The sequence below is a fragment of the Polistes fuscatus genome, unplaced genomic scaffold (assembly GCF_010416935.1).
Source record: "Polistes fuscatus isolate 324 unplaced genomic scaffold, CU_Pfus_HIC Scaffold13, whole genome shotgun sequence".
NCBI lineage: Eukaryota > Metazoa > Arthropoda > Insecta > Hymenoptera > Vespidae > Polistes > Polistes fuscatus.
The window spans coordinates 3,242,612-3,260,662 of NW_025113031.1; the positions used below are offsets into that span (position 1 = coordinate 3,242,612).

Genomic DNA, 18,051 nt, shown 5'->3' on the forward strand with positions numbered 1-18,051 from the left:
AGGGAATACTTGGGTACTTCATACAACGACTGACCAGACCACCAAGAGAAACATTGTCTCTCAAGGTTTTTGATTACGAAACAGTAGCCAGTCGTACAGTCGTTAATAAAACATACCCAACAATCGCCCGAAGCCTTCACCTGTCTCAAACACACGAGATTTTGCGCTTTCCAATCGATTCTTTATGCCCCTACCTAGCTAACCGTTTTTTCTTTTTGTTTTGTTCCTTTGAAAAAGAAATAAAATAATAAAATAGAAGATCGAAGTTGTGAAACTGGTCTGTCAAGTAAACCAACACCATCCCCCCCTCCCAGACCTTTACGATTACAATGGGAATTGACGTTTTATAGGAATAACTGTATAAATAATATCGAACTGTAATGGGTAATTTTCAAATCGTTACGATTAAATTCATTTTCAACGTTGAAATGTTACAAACGTTTTGTTCGTACATTCTTATCTCTGACGATCGTATTATTATTTAATTTATTGAAAACGATGACGATGAAAATTAAGATTGATGATTTGAAAGCAACGATTAGTTGAAAGGAAGAAAATTGAAAGGGGATAAAAGCATCGTCGTTAGCTCATCGTATCGGAAGTTATATACGCGGTTTCAGATAAACAACAGCTACCGTTACGTACAGCTATACTTACTTTGCACGATACAAAGAAGCCATGTGTCTGGTTTTTAGTTAAACGTTAACTACCGGTATAAGAGGCTTGCTTTGCCGCTTACTAAGCGTTATTTCCGATTATCGTCATCGAATAATCCCTTGCCACCGTTCTACCGTTTCTAACTTCTTACTCTTACTCTTCATCTTCTATATATATATAAATCTGTATTTTATATGTTATATACAGTGAATCATAAGAATATTCGTAACCGATCTGACTGTAAATGCAAATTAATTGATATTTTTGTTTCCTCCAATGCAAATCATTTAAATTCTTATATACGAATACTTATTTTGAGGTTATGTATCCGTTTTTATGTAATATGTATATATTTATGTAATAAAAATTTACCGATGCCAATATGGTGACCAAGTAACGTTGAGTTTTTTCAAAGTCAAGGGTACGATTAACAGTGACTTGACCCTGATGAGGTAAATTGATACTAAAATATCCATAACCGTCGGCAGTTGTAATCCTGTTGCGACCGACGCCATCATTGTTACCAATTCCTGTACCATCTCCTGGTGCAATTGAGTATTCAACAATCCCATTAACTCCAGCATCTGCATCGATTGCTACAACGTTTTTGAAGATCGTAGAACCGACCGGTGTTAACTGAAAAACAATTAAACTTTTTTTATTAATATTCCTTTTACGTTTTTTGTGTTGTTTTATATATTAGAAATAAATTCGATTCAAAATGGCTGCAGATTTCGCGAAAAATATAATTGACGGATTTATAAATTGATATGAATTTTTCTTAAATGCAATTCAATGTTCTAATAATAAAAGTATATACATAAAATAATAATATAAAATAATAATATAAAATAATAAATAATATAATAATAAAAATATGCAAATAACTTTGAAGTTTTGATCGATGTTGAACTAGAGATAATAATTTTACAAAGTTTCGAGTGAATAACAACAACCGTTATTTGAGCATTCGAGCATCGAATTGGTTAACGCTAACGGTCCCTAACCAAGAAGTCGAGTTTTACTATCGGTTCCGCGACGGTGAATTCTCTACGGTAACGTTTACATTTTTCTCATAGCGAGATAAGCATTTTGCGGTACTACTACTACTACTACTACTATTACCACCAGACCGCACTACTAGAATATTTTCAACGAATTAAAAAAAATATTTTCAACGAAACAAAAAAAAAATAAAATGATCGATTAATTTGATGGATGCGTAAAACACGTCGAGATTTTCAAAGAAAATTATTGTCAACAAATTTGCCAACGAAACTTTCACTTAATTTCTGATATCCTGAAACCACTACACCTACCTCCTCCCTCCCTTCCTCCCCCCTACCGCCCCCTCTTCCCCCCTCCTTGCCAGTCGCAATAAAAAATTATGAAAATGATCGCGTGGAACGGGCCAACGAGTTAGTTCTATCAGAATTAATCGGTTGGATTTACGTAATTTCTTGGTTAATCTTAGCAAACGTCAACCTGGCACGTAGAAAATCGGTTGGCCTAACTGTTAAACTCGCTTTGCGTCGTTTATAGTTGACGTTTAACGTGAAATAATCGAGCCGTGAAGCCCCTTCCCCCATCCCATCCCATCCCACCCCACTCCACCCCACCCCTCGATTTGCAGGCCATTATCATTTCCTACGATCCTGCTAATCGAGTCATGTAATTAAACTCGCACCACCGATTATTCCTCTTTTCTCTGCTTCATCGTTGAATAAACCCCGTTTTAAAGACCTTGAACTTATATTTCTAACGATGGTAGTACTATTATATATATATATGTATGTATCTTCCTTTCATCGGTTAGAACAGATCTTAACAAGTTTAATCATCGTACATTTTTATTACCACGACTTTTAATTAACCTTTTTAGCTATACCAAGCGCCACTAAAGTGGCCTTTCTTTTTTTTTTTTTTTTTTTTTTTTAAACCAGATAGTCATTCAGTATAACGTAACGCCACTGTTGTAACGAGATATCGAACGAATTTTATTTTACACGATTAACAAATTTCCATTGCATTTGTTATATTTCCAATTAATGATTCGCGATATAAATTATGACGGGAAGAAAATTTGTATAAAGTTATTTTTCTATTTCTCGACGATTATATTCTAAAGCTTTGAATTAGAAACCCTACGATCTCATTTCATGTTCTGATAAACGAGTGATGTTCTAACTCACGTTACTAAAAAAAGAAAAACAAAAAAGTGAATAAGAAAATAATCCATTTACATGAACTTACCTCGGGTACTGTTGTTTCATAAGGCGTGTTGATGAATTTGGGTGCGTTATCATTGATATCAGAAACCCTTACGATAACTGGTATCGTACGTTTTTTATTGGTCTGTTTGACGGTACAGCTCAACTAAAAAATAAAAACAAGAAAACAGACGGGTTATAAAGTGTACGGTTGATCGTTAAAACGTGAACGCAACTACTACTACTACTACGATACAACGTTCTCTTGGTATAAATTTATTTTCGATCTTTGAAGGATCAACAGGGGCCAGGCAAAGCCATCGAACGGGGTTCCTCGTCGTTTATACGATCGTTCGGATTTAACAACGCAATGGGATGAAGCAAACCGAAAGCCATAAATGTTATCGATTTCCTTCCACGGATTAACCTACCTGCTTTTCAATCTTGTTACGAAGTTTCAAATAAAAAAAGAAGAAAAAGAAAATACTACGCCAGGTGTGCCAATTGATTCTTCATTTAATTTCGATTCTAATTCTTGCTACAACGTGTCTGCATACTAATACGATCATAAATATCATAAACGTTTAAATATTTAAACGTTAAATTAGAAAATAAAAAACATTTCAACGTAATCTTTCGCCTCGTTATAATGCGATTTCAACGATTTGTGTCAACGTGATTATCCTAACATTGTCAATTATCGTAGTTGGAAAACAGTTAAGTTATATTTCATGGTTCGTAGATAACACATTAGGTAAAGTCAGGTAGTAAACTTTCACTACCCAGATACACCTTTAATGTCTAAGTCGATTGACAATTCGGTCCGACATTTAAATGCAATTTTCTAAATCTAATCCAACCAACAGGTGCAACTATTATTCTAACGAACTATAACGTTTACACGATATTTAACAAATCTTACGTTTCTATACTCATTTTTTTTAACAAACTTTCTTATCCCTTTTGTTTGTTTTTTTTTTATAACAATGAATAAATGTTTAATACATTTTATTTTTTTTTAAATGGATTAAATATAAAAAAACGATATTAAACGTAACGAATGTAAATGTATGAAATATTATTTAATTAAATATAAAAACGTAAGAAATATATTTCTCGTTAGTTTTATCATTATTCCACAGAAACATCTCTTCTTTATAATATTTAATATTTAAATATATATATATATATATATATATATATATATATAAAAAAAAAAACAATCATTTTATAAAACGATATGTAAAATAGCTCGTAAACTTTCTCAAACCTTTTACCGTGACGAGTGGACAAGCTGTTGCATAATGATTGCAGTTGCAAGACATTTTCAAACTTTATAAGTTACCTTTGACATATTATCTTGTTTGACTTTCTTTTGTTGTTTTTTTTATTTTTTTTCTTTCTTTCTCTATAATATTATTCTCACCTGAAATACGACGTGCGATAGATTCTCGTCGTCTCTGTCTAGTGGTTCCAAAAGTTGAAGTTTTTTACCGACTAATTTAAAAAGTGGTTGCCTGCCAGGAAATATTAGTTCCAACGTTGTCTCGTTGTAAGGGTCACCAGAGACTGGCAATTCTTCTGGGGTTGTCTTTTGATCTATGGCTTAACATTAAAAATCCACAATTTGTTTAATAACAAAATAAAGCCTCGAATAATCTCACCCAAGGATATATAAACAAAACAAATGAAAAACCACGCATATGCAACAAATAATATACATTATTAATATATAATATACCAATAATAATATAAATAATTTTTAACTAATATATCACATTATTATAAATATTATTATTTTGCAATCATTTTATTCCGACGATCTTTTAATTTTATTGGAAAAGAAGAACAAAAAACGAACAAACAAACAAATATGTAAGATAAATTCAATTAGCCAATTAACAAAAAAGAAAAATGAATAAAAATGTTGGTCGAACTAAAGAAAAAGAATTATTTTGAATGATTCATTTTATTTAACAATTTTTCATTCATATAATAACGAAGAGTATAGTACTCGTTCATCTCAGAAAGATCGAGTAGCATCAGCAAAAGGGTATTACGTGTTTAACGCGGCAACAACCCAGGAAATAACTTCCTGATGAGAAAAGGGTTCCCCTCTTACCCTACCCTACCCTCTCTCTCTCTCTCTCTCTCTTAGATTTTTTCTATGTCGGATAATTAATGTTATCCGTGCGAACTAGGTGCAATCTCGAGCAATAACTCATTAGTGACGCGTTTCCTAGTGCCACGCATTCACTATAGAAAAGAGAATGAAAGGAAAAGAAAGAGAAAGAGAAAGAGAAAGAAAGAAAGAGAGAGAGAGAGAGAAAATATTTGACGAGCCTTAATCATTTATTTTCTCACCTAATCCTAATTCTAATAGAATCAAATATACTTGCTGGTGTAAACGTTCAAGAAAGTCATCAATCATACTTCATTATTATTATTATTATTAGTACAGTTGACCAAGTTTTCAATAAAAAAGATTCTAACGAAAATAGTGATCTAACTTTATTTATTTTCAATTGAATCAACAATCGAAAGAAATTTATTTTATAACGAATTTAAAATTATAGCACGACAATTGAATTGTTTATTTATAAATTAGTTACGAATGATTTGGAACGTTTCAAATAAATTAATATATTTTTTGAAAAACAACGAGATATATATAGATAGATATAAAAATACTCACCGTTTCCTCTGCTTTCCTCGATATCCAGAATAATATTCGATTGACCGGATTCAACTTCGCACAAACCTTAAAACGAATAAAGCAAACGAATTAATCAAATATCAATATGATATCGGTTAATAAATTAACACGGATCACTGATCGTTTATAATTAAACGTATTATTTTTATTCGGACGATTTAATGTTTGTAGAAGATAAAATTAATCGCACAAATTGATATATTTATCTACAATTTAGAGTATGCAAAAAATACTTCTTCTTCTTCTTCTTTAACGACAATGTTTATTCATACGTCGTTCGTAATTATTTATTGCTTTGATATTAAAAAAAAAAAAGAAAGATGAAAAAGTAAAAAAAGTTGGTCCTTTGGTTTTCAATTGAAGAAAAAAAAAAATAAAAAAATTACAGTTACACGCACGAGTTGGTAAGAAAGAAATAAATAAAGAAAGTTAAATAAGTAAGTAAGTGGTTATTTTTGTAAGTGGACAGAAATCCGCTTAGAAAAGAGGTGCCGCAAACAAGATGGCTCGTGAACAGATGGAAGAGAAGCCCTTAGCCGGAAAGGAAGGTGACTTGGCGGAAAGACTAGAACTTAACGTTCGTTTAAGAGTTAAAGATTACGGAAAGCTGCCAACGTTGCGTGTTATATAGACTTGAATGGTAAAACCTAAGGCGCCACTTTCAAAGCGGCAGATGTTGCGAAACACTTGTAATGTCACTCGGCTGCACTTGTGCGTGCTTCTTTCGTTTATTTCATATTTCTTTTATTTTATTTTCTTTTCTTTTTCGAAAGGTTTACTCAACCATTTTCCTCTTTTATCGAAAAGAAATATTTAAACGATCAAAATATATATGCTTAATTAAATTATACGATTTTTAAAGGAACCACCTGTCGTATGATTTTTTTTTATTCTCATCTCTGATATACTCTTTATACTCGTGAAAGAAATTTAAATAATAATAATAATTCTTGATGTATCATTTGTAATTAAAAATAAAACAAAAATATACGTATACTTATGTTATTGGGAATTCTATGCAATTGAATTTTTTAATAATAAAATAATACACAATAGTTATTTCGAGTGATACCTCAATATAATCAGACACTTCATTTCGTATTTCGATCGTTCATAAAGCTATTATCCGGATTACTGTTTTTAACAATAGGTCATTTAATAAGTTTGATGCTACTGTACACACCACTATAATGGCATAAGAGGATGTAATCTTTATATATGATAGCCAATATAATGGCTCTTGTGAAATTCATATTTTTTAACAGTACAACTACTATAGCTGATCATTTAAAATATTTCGGATTCTGAAGATGAATAAAAATTGTTTATTAATTACCATAGATAAAAAAACGATTAATTTAATATATGTATACTAATTAAAATTATTAATTAATTTATTACTAAATGTAATCAACAGGTATAACTGTATTACAAACCAACGAAATATAAAGCAATAAAGTTACATGTATAGTAACGTTGAAATATTTTCGAGAGTAACAGTACACGTTAACGAGCATTCTCTACGTTCCGAGTGTTGATACAACTATTATCATTAACCACGTTTATCTGAAATCCGAGCACTCGTACGTAAATACACTACAAAATATTACTCCCCAATATCCGCTTTAAGCTTTTCGAATTTACCACCAGCTAGGGATATATCGTTTAGATCCCTTTGATAACCCTAACCGAACGTACAACTATAGAAACAGATATTCTCATTTTCGTAGAATAACTTTCATTCGTACGATATAACATTTCTATTTTATTCGTAACATATAAACAGATATATAAGTATTACAATAATGTATCTTAATATAATTATTTCATTTCGTATTATTTAGTTAAGTATAATATTTTTTTGTAAATTAAATAATCATCGGATAATACGAATATTTTCTTGCCCCTTTTTTTAGCTTTCAAATTTTCCCGATGACTTTTAATTGAATTGAGAAATTCGTGATATTATTACACAAACAGTATACGTATTATACGTAACAGTATAATTATTTCATTTCGTATTATTTAGTTAAGTATAATATTTTTTTGTAAATTAAATAATCATTGGATAATACGAATATTTTCTTGCCCCTTTTTTTAGCTTTCAAATTTTCCCGATGATGTCTAATTAAATTGAGAAATTTGTGATATTATTACACAAATAGTATACGCGTTATATAATACTATAGACAAAAAATTATATATAAATCTATATAATATTATATAATATATATACATAACACGACATATTTTGTAGAAACTTATCTACCTATTATTATAAAAGAAAGGGTTACTTGTAATTCGTTAAAAGTTTCTCAAACCGTTTCGTCTCGCAACGAAAATTGCGAAGGGTAGGGGATGAAAACAAAGAAAGAAAAAAAAAAGAAAAAAGATAAGTTGAAAGGTTGCTAAAGAGGATATGGGTTGAAGTAATCGTTCAACGTCATCGAAAGGAGTCATGAAAATTCATGATGGTATTTTCTATACGTACCATGTTGCACTTGGTAAGACGCACTTTTAAACGCAAACCCGGAGAGAGAATTTTCTTACCGTTGTTCGTCTTAGTCTTCGAAGTGCAATAAAAATCTCGTTGAAGATCGCAAGATCAAAGTCGACGAACGTCATTCGAGTGATCATCGATCCAACAAGACCACAGAGACCGTTATTCTTTTTCCTTCCTTTTATTTTCTTTCTTTTATCTTTTCCATTTATATACCAAGCACGAACAAGAAGTAAAAGGAAAAGGAACAAATATTTTTACCAAGGGCTGTCTCTGATGGAACTCAACGCGAACCGCCATACGCTCGCTTGACGTCCACTTAACGCTCTGATATTTTTTCTTTTCTTCTTTTTTTTTTTCAACTAAAGTTACGATAAAAAAAAAAAAAAAAAAAAAAAAATAAACGAAGAAAAAATATTATTTCCGCATAAATATTTCTATAGCGCGATTAGACATTTATATTTCTCTTTTTATTTATATATAAAGTAACACACCTTTATATAAAATGCTATTAATTATAAGAGATTTATATTGAATATGTTAATCAAGTCGTTAGACGTTTGTCCTGGTTTTTTTTTTGTGTTACGCTCGATATTTTGCTCGTCAAAGACCATGGTCATATAATCCAACAAAAATTATTATTAAAAATATCAAATGTTTTACAATATGTATTTTTCAAAAAAAGTCATAATACAATTTCAATATTATTATATTATATATATAATATATAATTATTATATATATAATTAAAATATTGATTTCTATATATATAATATACGTTGTATCGTAAATATACCATTATTACATAACAAATTATACTATACCAAATATACCATTTGGCGAAATGGTATTATTTATTATTATGAATATATGTACCAATATTTTCATTCGTCAATCCATTAATCACAATTTTTGCCAAAAGGAATTCTCATAAATTTGATAAAAAAGGTAAAAATTGGATAAAAAGCCCATGGGAATATGCTAAAATTACATATAATTAATAAATTAATATTAATATTATAACAATAAATATATATATATATATAAAAATTAAAAAGGAAAAGAAAAATTGATTATACCTATTGATGATTCGAATTATAAGGGTGTATCCTGGAACACTAATATTCCTTTTATTGCATCTCATTCCAATTATTGTTTGTCTAGCTACCTCTTCATGACCCATATTAGGTATCATAGTCCTAGAACTAATATTTATTATTATTATTATAATATTTTGTTCATTAATATACACCTTTACGTATAAAATAATTATTACGTTATATATTTCTCCGCATTCATGCCAGTATCAATAATAAAGGCAGGACATACTACCGTTGTGTTGATTTTACTTCCTTCGAACTAAACAACAACAAATATTCATAATAGTACGTGTATAAATATTTACATAATTAAGTTGTATTCCAATAGAAAAAGAAAAAAAAAAAAAGGAAAAAAATAACTAAAAATATTCAATTAATTAAGAATAACAGAAGAACAAATTAAAGAACATACGTATAGTTCCATTTCTAATGCTTCATAGAATCCAAGAATTCCATATTTGGATGAACAATAATCTGCTAGATATGGACAACCACGGTAACCACATATACTTGCTATACTTACAATATGACCCTTATTACATTCTATCATTTCTGGAAGGAAAGCTTTCGTTGTCTACAAAATAAAAGCACAATATAATTTTGATCATCGCTAAAACTGTAGATTTTTGTTAAATTTTATATCATCTGGTTGAAGTCGCATGACATTTTTATAAATAAATCCTATTGTTGATCAATCAATATAATTAAAATCTTTCAATTTTATAATTTCAATTTTCATACTTTTCATACTTTTAATTATAATTAAAATCTTTTGATTTACGTACCCAAAATTGACTTATAATATTTACTTGCATCGTTTCTAAAAGTTTATTATCCGGAATATTTTGGAATTTCTGACAATTAAATACTCCTGCATTATTTATCAATATGGTCACCTTAAAATTATTGAAATATGAGAAATATAACACTGCATTATTTTAGGATTAAAATAATGATATTATTTATATATATATGCATATACGATAACAATACTAATTGCAGTAAACGATATAATTATACATGTATAATATTTATTAGTTGTTTGAAAAAAAAAAAAAATAATTAAAGAAATTTCTAATGTCCATTACTAACCTTGCCGACTTCTTTTTTCAACTGAGTTGCCCTCTCATAAATTTCCTCGCGATTAATTAAATTGCAAACGTAACCGTAACAAATTCCACCCGCGTCTTCTATTAATTTTATCGTTTCCTTGATACCTAAAAAAAAAAAAAAGAAAAGCATTAATATCGGATGTAGAATTTTCTTCGTCAATTTGTTCATTTTTTTTCAATTATATAAGAAAAAAAATGTTCAAATATTCAAGAATAAAATTGATACATTAAAAAATGCTGTGCAACTGTTCTTCATATAAAAATGTATTTGACAAATATTGGAATATTTTACAAACCTTTTTCATTGATGTCCCATATGACAACGATGGCACCATGCTTAGATAATTCTATGGCTATGGATCTTCCCAATCCACCAGCTCCGCCAGTTACCAATGCAATTTCTCCGCTTATTTCTTTCATTTTATATTTTAAAGGAATAAATATTTTGATTAACTCCCAAACGATTTTTACGAGAAACATTATAACGCCAAGTAGGGTAACGATAATTTGCAAGAAATCCATTCTGTCTAAAAATAAAAAAGAATAAAGGAAAAAAGAAAAAAGAAAAAGAAAGAAAAATAATTAGAAATAAAAATAATTAGATCAATCACTTATGCACTTTATAATATTAGTATTAATATTAATTATTCGGTGTTACAAATCAAAGTATTAGTTTTACAGGCTGAGATTTGGGAATGTTATCAATCTTCGTATCAAATTAATTCAAATGCTCACAATTTTTCTTTGATTTCGTAGAACTCACAGATTTCGCAGATTGTGTGCGAGTGTTTGGTGAAGAACTGGCTACACTGAACAAGAGCAACAGGTTAAATTAAGTTAACTGATCTGAGAATATTGCAAGTTGTTTTCTCCGGTTGTTCATACTTTCTCTAACTGATTTCACTGACTATAAGTTATTGATGGGAGAAAATGGAGAAAGGAAAAACGAGATTAGACCTGGTCTTTGAAAATAATTCATTTAAAATTTCATTTTTGTTCTTTTTCATTCGCCATTTTGCAAAATATATCATTCGACCTTATTAATTATGGGACATATATAATTCGTTTGACTTTAACTGATCTTGGTTAATTATTCGTTCGTTTGTCTTCCCTGTTGAATTTTCGTCTCGTTTCGTTTATGCTTAGTCATTATTTTTTTTACATTGTTACGAAAATGTTGCCTCGATTTTATTGTATTAAGAATGGATGACGAAGAATTAAATTAATAAGATGCTTACTTTTTTTTGCAGGTGATGTGAGAAAAGCCTCTTTGTTTCTGGTTCTGTTCTGATTTTATTAACTAAAACAGAAGCTCCAAGTTTGAAAGTAATATTAAAAGTGTCCTGTTCTTATATCATCGGATCGTTTATATAATCTGATTTTCTTCCACTTCTTTGACGAGTTGCTATCCTCTGCTAATTAAATCTATAACGAATCAATTTGTAGAATATTAAACTTATCGATATAAAACTTAGTCTCTTATTGGATAGTTACAATGACGTGTTTAAGTCTCATTGGTTTTTAAGAATTAACACTGCATCTTCCACGTTTGCAACCAGTATAATGAAGTCGTAAATTGTAAGTTATAGTTCCAACAACAATTTTTTGTGGATTAGGTGAGCATGACGTTCGACGAACAAAACGTAAAACATTGAACTATCGAGCGTTGCGTAAAAATCAAAATGGACGTGTAAAAACGTGATCAACATATTCAATATACGTTTTTATTAATAGGACTTTGTATAAAGGTGTGTTAATTTGCATAAATAAAAAGAGAAATAAATATCTATTTGCATAAAAATATTTACGCGGAAATAAAGTATTATCTACAATACCTAGGAAAAGTCTATAGCAATTCTTCAGTTTCCTACGTTGTCAAAAATCGCATGGTATTGTGGCCAATGCCTAGACAAAGCTCGCATTCCCTGAAAACCCTACTTTCCCTATAACCTATACATATAAAAGTACGGAAATATTCGAGTGTTTCGTATACACGTGATTATCTGAAACAGCAAAACGCATAACTCGTGTCTATAAATGGTCAAACACGATACCGTGGGAATCATTCTCTTTTCCTCGTTAAATTTCCCAACACGTGAAACTGTAACACTTTTACTTTACACGCATTTAGGATCTATGTAAACTATTATAATAACAAATGACAAAATATAATGCGATATACGATTTAGAAAAATAATTCTAGATAGAATAGAAAATGGAAAAAAGATTAAAATTAAGTAAAGAAGAAAATGTAGATGGATTAAAATATTGATTTTAAATCACATTAATTTCATTGTATTAAAACATTCGACATTTTGTGTATGCATTGATATTATTATTATTATTATTATTATTTAATTCCCCTTCCCTAAACCTCCCCCCTCACCCCCCCCCCAGAGAATTGGTTTCGTTTCATTCTTTTTTCTTTTTTTTCGTGGTTCCAAATCTTTTTTAAACACCCCCTTGTTGCATTCGAGGAAACGTATATAATAACGCATAAATTTAAAGTTGACCTAGTAAATTCCGAAAGTAAATGTAAGCAAAGTGAAGACCATGTGTAAAAGTAGGTAAACTCCATAGACATTATGTGGTGAAGGCAAATGTCATCGGAGTTGCATCTTCTATCTTTTCCATTGGCTTAGCTTTCATCGTCGGCCATTAAACTGTTATACGTTAACCTTTTGAAGAAAGATCGTAAGTAGGAGGCACGTGCTTGTGCTTCTTCTTGTTCTTCTTCTTCTTCTTCTGATTTTATTTGTATTTGTATTTTTTATTTTTATTTTCCTTTCTGTTCTTTAATACGATACAGTCAGTTGTTTCTGCATTGTTCTATCTATGCGAGATCACAAATGTGCATCACATAGTATGCATTTTATAAACAATCATTTCCATTGCATGATTTTTTGAATAATTATTAAGAAAATATTATTATTTCTTTTTTGTGTTTTTTTAGCTTTTACGGAAAACATTTGTTTTCATTTCAGAACGTGTATGTGTGTGTGTGTGTGTGTATCTTGGAGAACATTAACATTTTATTTCTCGACAAGTTTACGGGCAAAGAATGAAATAATATTATGGGAATTCTACCCAGTTCTGCATTTGTCTTTTTCTAAAATTTGAATAACAAATTTATTTATACCGTAAAAATATAACTGAGATTATTATTTTTGTTTTTTTTTTTTTTTCATCGGTTTAAATAACAATAATTAATAAAACAATGTTTACGGTTAAATTAATAACCGAGGATAACGAGTTGATGATTTATTATAATATATAAATGCAGTAACGTTTTTAATGCATTATTTGAACGAATTTTAAGGAATACTTTTTAATTATAATTATCATAAATAAATATAAAGAAAAAAAAAAACAAGATGACAGACATCTGCCGTGGGATAGAATTTTGTCTTCAAAATTGAAAACCATCGGTAATGTTAACAAAAAAGAAAATAATATATATATGCATATATAATTTTGTATTTTATATTTAAAATACGTCATATTATATTGATTATATATTATATCGTTTCTCTGCACACACACGTGTCAATATTTATTTATTATTTATTATTTCATAGTTCGTTCGAAGTCAAAATTGTTATATAATATATAAATGCATACGTACCGGCTTTCGATGTTACGTGATGGAAATGAAGGAACACGTACAGCAAACACCATAACCAACCGGGTGGTGCCTGTAAAAATACAAAAATAAAAACAACACCGAAATTAATATATATATATGTGTGTGTGTATCGAGTAGAACATTGCACACATACGCATATAATTTTCGTATAATCTCGTAAACGTGAAAGATCTAAGTTTCGATGAAAATTGATGATACGTGTGTGTCGCGTGAAAATTGGTAAGAGAAAAACAAAATCAGAAAAAATATTATCATATAAACTCGACACACGATGTGAAAGTAAGATGAGAAGATAAATATGTCGGTAAAATGTTCAAGATAACGAAAAAGAAAAAGAAATAGGAAAAAAAAAGAAAATACAATTCAACGAGAATACTTTTATCTTATGGGATCGATCCATATATTACAACGAGATACTTTTTTCTAAACTGTGGGATAATTCGACAAGAAAAAGGAAAGAAGAAGTATTGAAATCGTTAATTAATTAAAAAGAAGAAGAAGAAGAAGAAAAAAGAAAAAAAAATGTAAATTTAATAATACAATAGATGAAATCGTTATAATGTAACTGTTATAACGAGTACACTTGTAAAACGTGACGTTAATTAAAACACACATACACGAAATATATTCCACGATATCAATGGGGGAAAACTCGGTCATTGAAAAGAAGTTTACTATGGGTTGTTTCATTATTTTTTTTTTTTTTTTTTTTTTTTTTTTTTTTCTTTCGCGATTATATTTGGAACGATATAACCGTGATTATATTATATTATATTAAAGTGATTATCACACGAGGAAGAAAGTTATACATTGAGAAAATGAATCCTAATTAAGACGAAATGATTCTCAACACGTGAATAAACCTAACACGAGTCGTCTTTATCTTCATCTATTTATCTCCTCTCTCTCTCTCTCTCTTTCTCTCTTTCTTATTCTCATTCTCATTCTCACTCTCTCTCTCTCTCTCTCTTTCTATCTTTTTATTCTTCTTTGCAATATAAATCTTCAGTTAACTTCTACGGATGCGTCTGACTTCTGCTGGCGTGGGCGAGGAAGCCTCGAGTTATTGCCATTTTGCATACCTTCCGTATATACCAAGTTTAAACTTATATACATTTCATACTTCTCTAAGAAACTTACGTTTTACCATGGACACCTTGGAATAAAAAAAAGAAAGAAAAAAAAAAGAAAGAAAAGAAAAATATTTGATAACGTGTTACTTCCCACGATAGTTGTTTTCGAGAGATGATCTTTTTTTACACGCGTATTATAATTATTATAATTATTATAATTATTATAATATTATTAGATTAACCTAAAAATGTTTATACAAATTTATAAATAATTGTTATATATATATATATATATTGTCAATTATGTTTTTACGCGAACTTCTTTCTTTTCAACACGATTTTGATTTTAACGCGATGGTATTTTTTTGTATTATTTTTACTGATTTTATTTTTTTAGAATCGGAACAACTAATCTTCTATTTTTCGATAAAATAAATATATTTCGTATTACGCGTATTCTTTGGGTACGCATCTATCTTATAAAAAAAAAAACACAGTGTATTATTAATTGTACATTATTAATAGCAAATAAATTGATTAGTTGATAATATTATTAACCGCCAATTATTATTATTATTATTATTATTATTATTATTATTATTATTATTACTTTTATACTTTTATCAATATTCGCAAATATCAAAGAAAATACATTTTGCGAATACTTATATGCGATAGAATGATAAGACATTGTAAACAACTTTGTAAGTTGTGGAATAAAAACCTGATTATATATACATTTTGCGAATAGAAAAATATTAACGAAAAAAAGAGGAATAATAAACAAATTTATTTTATACACGCGTTTTATAAATACACGTGAGAAATGCATGACAGATTACCACAAGTTGCATGTTCGATAAAATAAAATACTATAGTGAGAATAAAATTGAAAATTCAATATATTTTTTTAAATAATATCAACACATATATAACACATATATATATTAATATTTTTATTACTCACACGTTGGTGTTCCTTCCACGATTTAATATTTGAATTACACGAAAGAAATAGAAAGAAAAAAAAGGAAAAAAAATAAAGAAGGTGAACATTGAACACAGTGTGGTAGATTATCTATCTTTCTTCTTCTATCTCACGGTTTTAACGAGTCCCATCCTTACAGTCCTTACTTCCACATGCCAGGACTGAATTACCTCACTTTCCACTATCTACCTTATTAATCGCAAAACTATGACCGTATCTAAGTCGGAAGTAAATCAGCCGGCTCGCCACGGGACGCGTTGCAAAACCCGTGCCAGCCAACGTTCGTTGTTACTGTTCGGATTGCTGTCTTCTGTTAAGAGAATACAAAAAAAAATAGAAAAAACAAAAGGAGAGAAAGAAAAGGTTTGGCCCATCCCAGACCTCATCAGGACCTCAAGACGGAATTACAAAAGGATCTTTATCGATAAAGAGGAAGTTAAGTTCCGCTCGCACGATTTTAATCTTTCAACCTTTTTTTTTCCCCTCCCCTAACGAACGTTACCCCATTACAGGATTCGTGAAGATTTATTATTAATTTCTAATGTTTTTTTTTTTTTTATATATATATTTTAATTTATAATTTAACACTAAACCTCTCTAACGAGATTCTCATATATGTATACCTGATATTAGTATCGTTAAAGATAGAAATTAGAGATTGTTGAGATATAAATAATATTAAATCAACAGATTAATTATCGATCAATCTTATACTTTGATTAGAAAAATCTAAAACTATAATTAATCATTTCGACCAGTCAACGATTAGTATATATATATATATATATATATCTAGTGATTTATTTTGAATTATTTAAAAATAAAAAATAACACACACACACACACATCTTACAATTAGAAAAAACACGAGATAAATGCGATTAGAATCGAATGTAACGATCTTATCGATTTTATCTAACCCTTTGCAGTTTATGGACAACTTTAATCCTTCCTATCGATTTATTTCAAATAAAATAAACGAAAAGAAATATATTAGAAAACAACCCGAAAGTATTATAGATAAATCGAAAAGAAATAGAAGGAAAGAAAGAGAGATACAGATAAAGATAGAAATAAAGTTAGCCGAGATTATTTATCGTTCATTATAATGCGGGTGGGTAGTAAAACGTTTTCTCGACACTTGCATAGGAATCGGCAGAGTGCATTCGCGCGAACCAAACCATCCAGCCAGCCAACCACCATCAGAGATCAAGATTCTGATAAGATCGTACTCACCGCCTACGATTTATTAAATTCTATCTCCTCTCATCTCTTTTTCTCTTCTCGTTCTTCTTTTATTTTAAAAACTCTCGGACAAAAAAAATTCGAAATGAAATACGCGAAAATAGAAAAAAAAAAGAAGCACACACGCACACACACACATATTCGATTTTCCACAAATCTATGAAAATTTATCTAGAATTAATATAGAAAATATTAATTTGAGATAAAATATAATCCGATTACAATCCTTTTATTTTATTTTATTAAAAAAAAAAACAAATCGAATAATATTATTTTAAATTGTAGAAAAATTATATCTCAATATAATACGTTTTACTTTTATTAAAAACGTTTGAAAAATTATATTACGATTAAAGATGTAATAATAATAATAATACTTGTTACGCGCGCGCGTTACCATGAGAATGATAATAGTTAAGGGAAAGAAATTCTTACCTCCTAATTAATCTCTCTGTTTAGTATTTATTTAATTACTCTTCTATCTTGATGGAAAAAATTGGAAAAATCGTGCGAATAACTCGAGAGTAATGCAACGTGTCTCGTCACAGTTCGACGGTTGGAGATAAACTAAATGAAGCAGTAATAAGTCTAGCATTTTGTTGAGATATGTTAAACATTTAAAAAGACGATGTCTATAAAAACAAATATATATAGTTCCCATTATTGACCTAATTGACATTGTTCGACATAATTATTCATATAACGTAATAAGTTGCTAACAACAAAAAAACTAATTTCAGTGTTATACGCAATACATACGTAATACATACACCACAAAAACTCTAATGGAATATTTTTCTTCAA

General features: G+C 29.2%; 2 protein-coding genes across 3 annotated transcripts in view; both read right to left on the reverse strand.

Annotated features, from left to right (window-relative positions):
- Positions 1-18,051, reverse strand: part of LOC122513674 (cadherin-99C) — a 63,150-nt gene that overhangs the window by 19,146 nt on the left and 25,953 nt on the right. For both annotated transcript variants that reach the window (XM_043630090.1, XM_043630089.1), the window contains exons 2-6: positions 13,921-13,990; positions 5,563-5,628; positions 4,294-4,472; positions 2,911-3,033; positions 1,030-1,293 (exon numbers count right to left, since the gene is read on the reverse strand). In XM_043630090.1, coding sequence (XP_043486025.1) covers positions 1,030-1,293; positions 2,911-3,033; positions 4,294-4,472; positions 5,563-5,628; positions 13,921-13,990 — 702 coding nt within the window. The remainder of the gene's footprint in view (positions 1-1,029; positions 1,294-2,910; positions 3,034-4,293; positions 4,473-5,562; positions 5,629-13,920; positions 13,991-18,051) is intronic.
- Positions 8,900-11,121, reverse strand: LOC122513676 (17-beta-hydroxysteroid dehydrogenase 13-like). Its single transcript, XM_043630093.1, has 8 exons — positions 11,031-11,121; positions 10,592-10,822; positions 10,276-10,400; positions 9,969-10,079; positions 9,596-9,757; positions 9,360-9,442; positions 9,163-9,288; positions 8,900-9,064 (listed from the first exon to the last, which is right to left on the reverse strand). Exons 2-8 carry the CDS (start codon positions 10,815-10,817, stop codon positions 8,983-8,985), a joined length of 915 nt encoding a protein of 304 aa, XP_043486028.1. The 5' UTR covers positions 10,818-10,822; positions 11,031-11,121; the 3' UTR covers positions 8,900-8,982.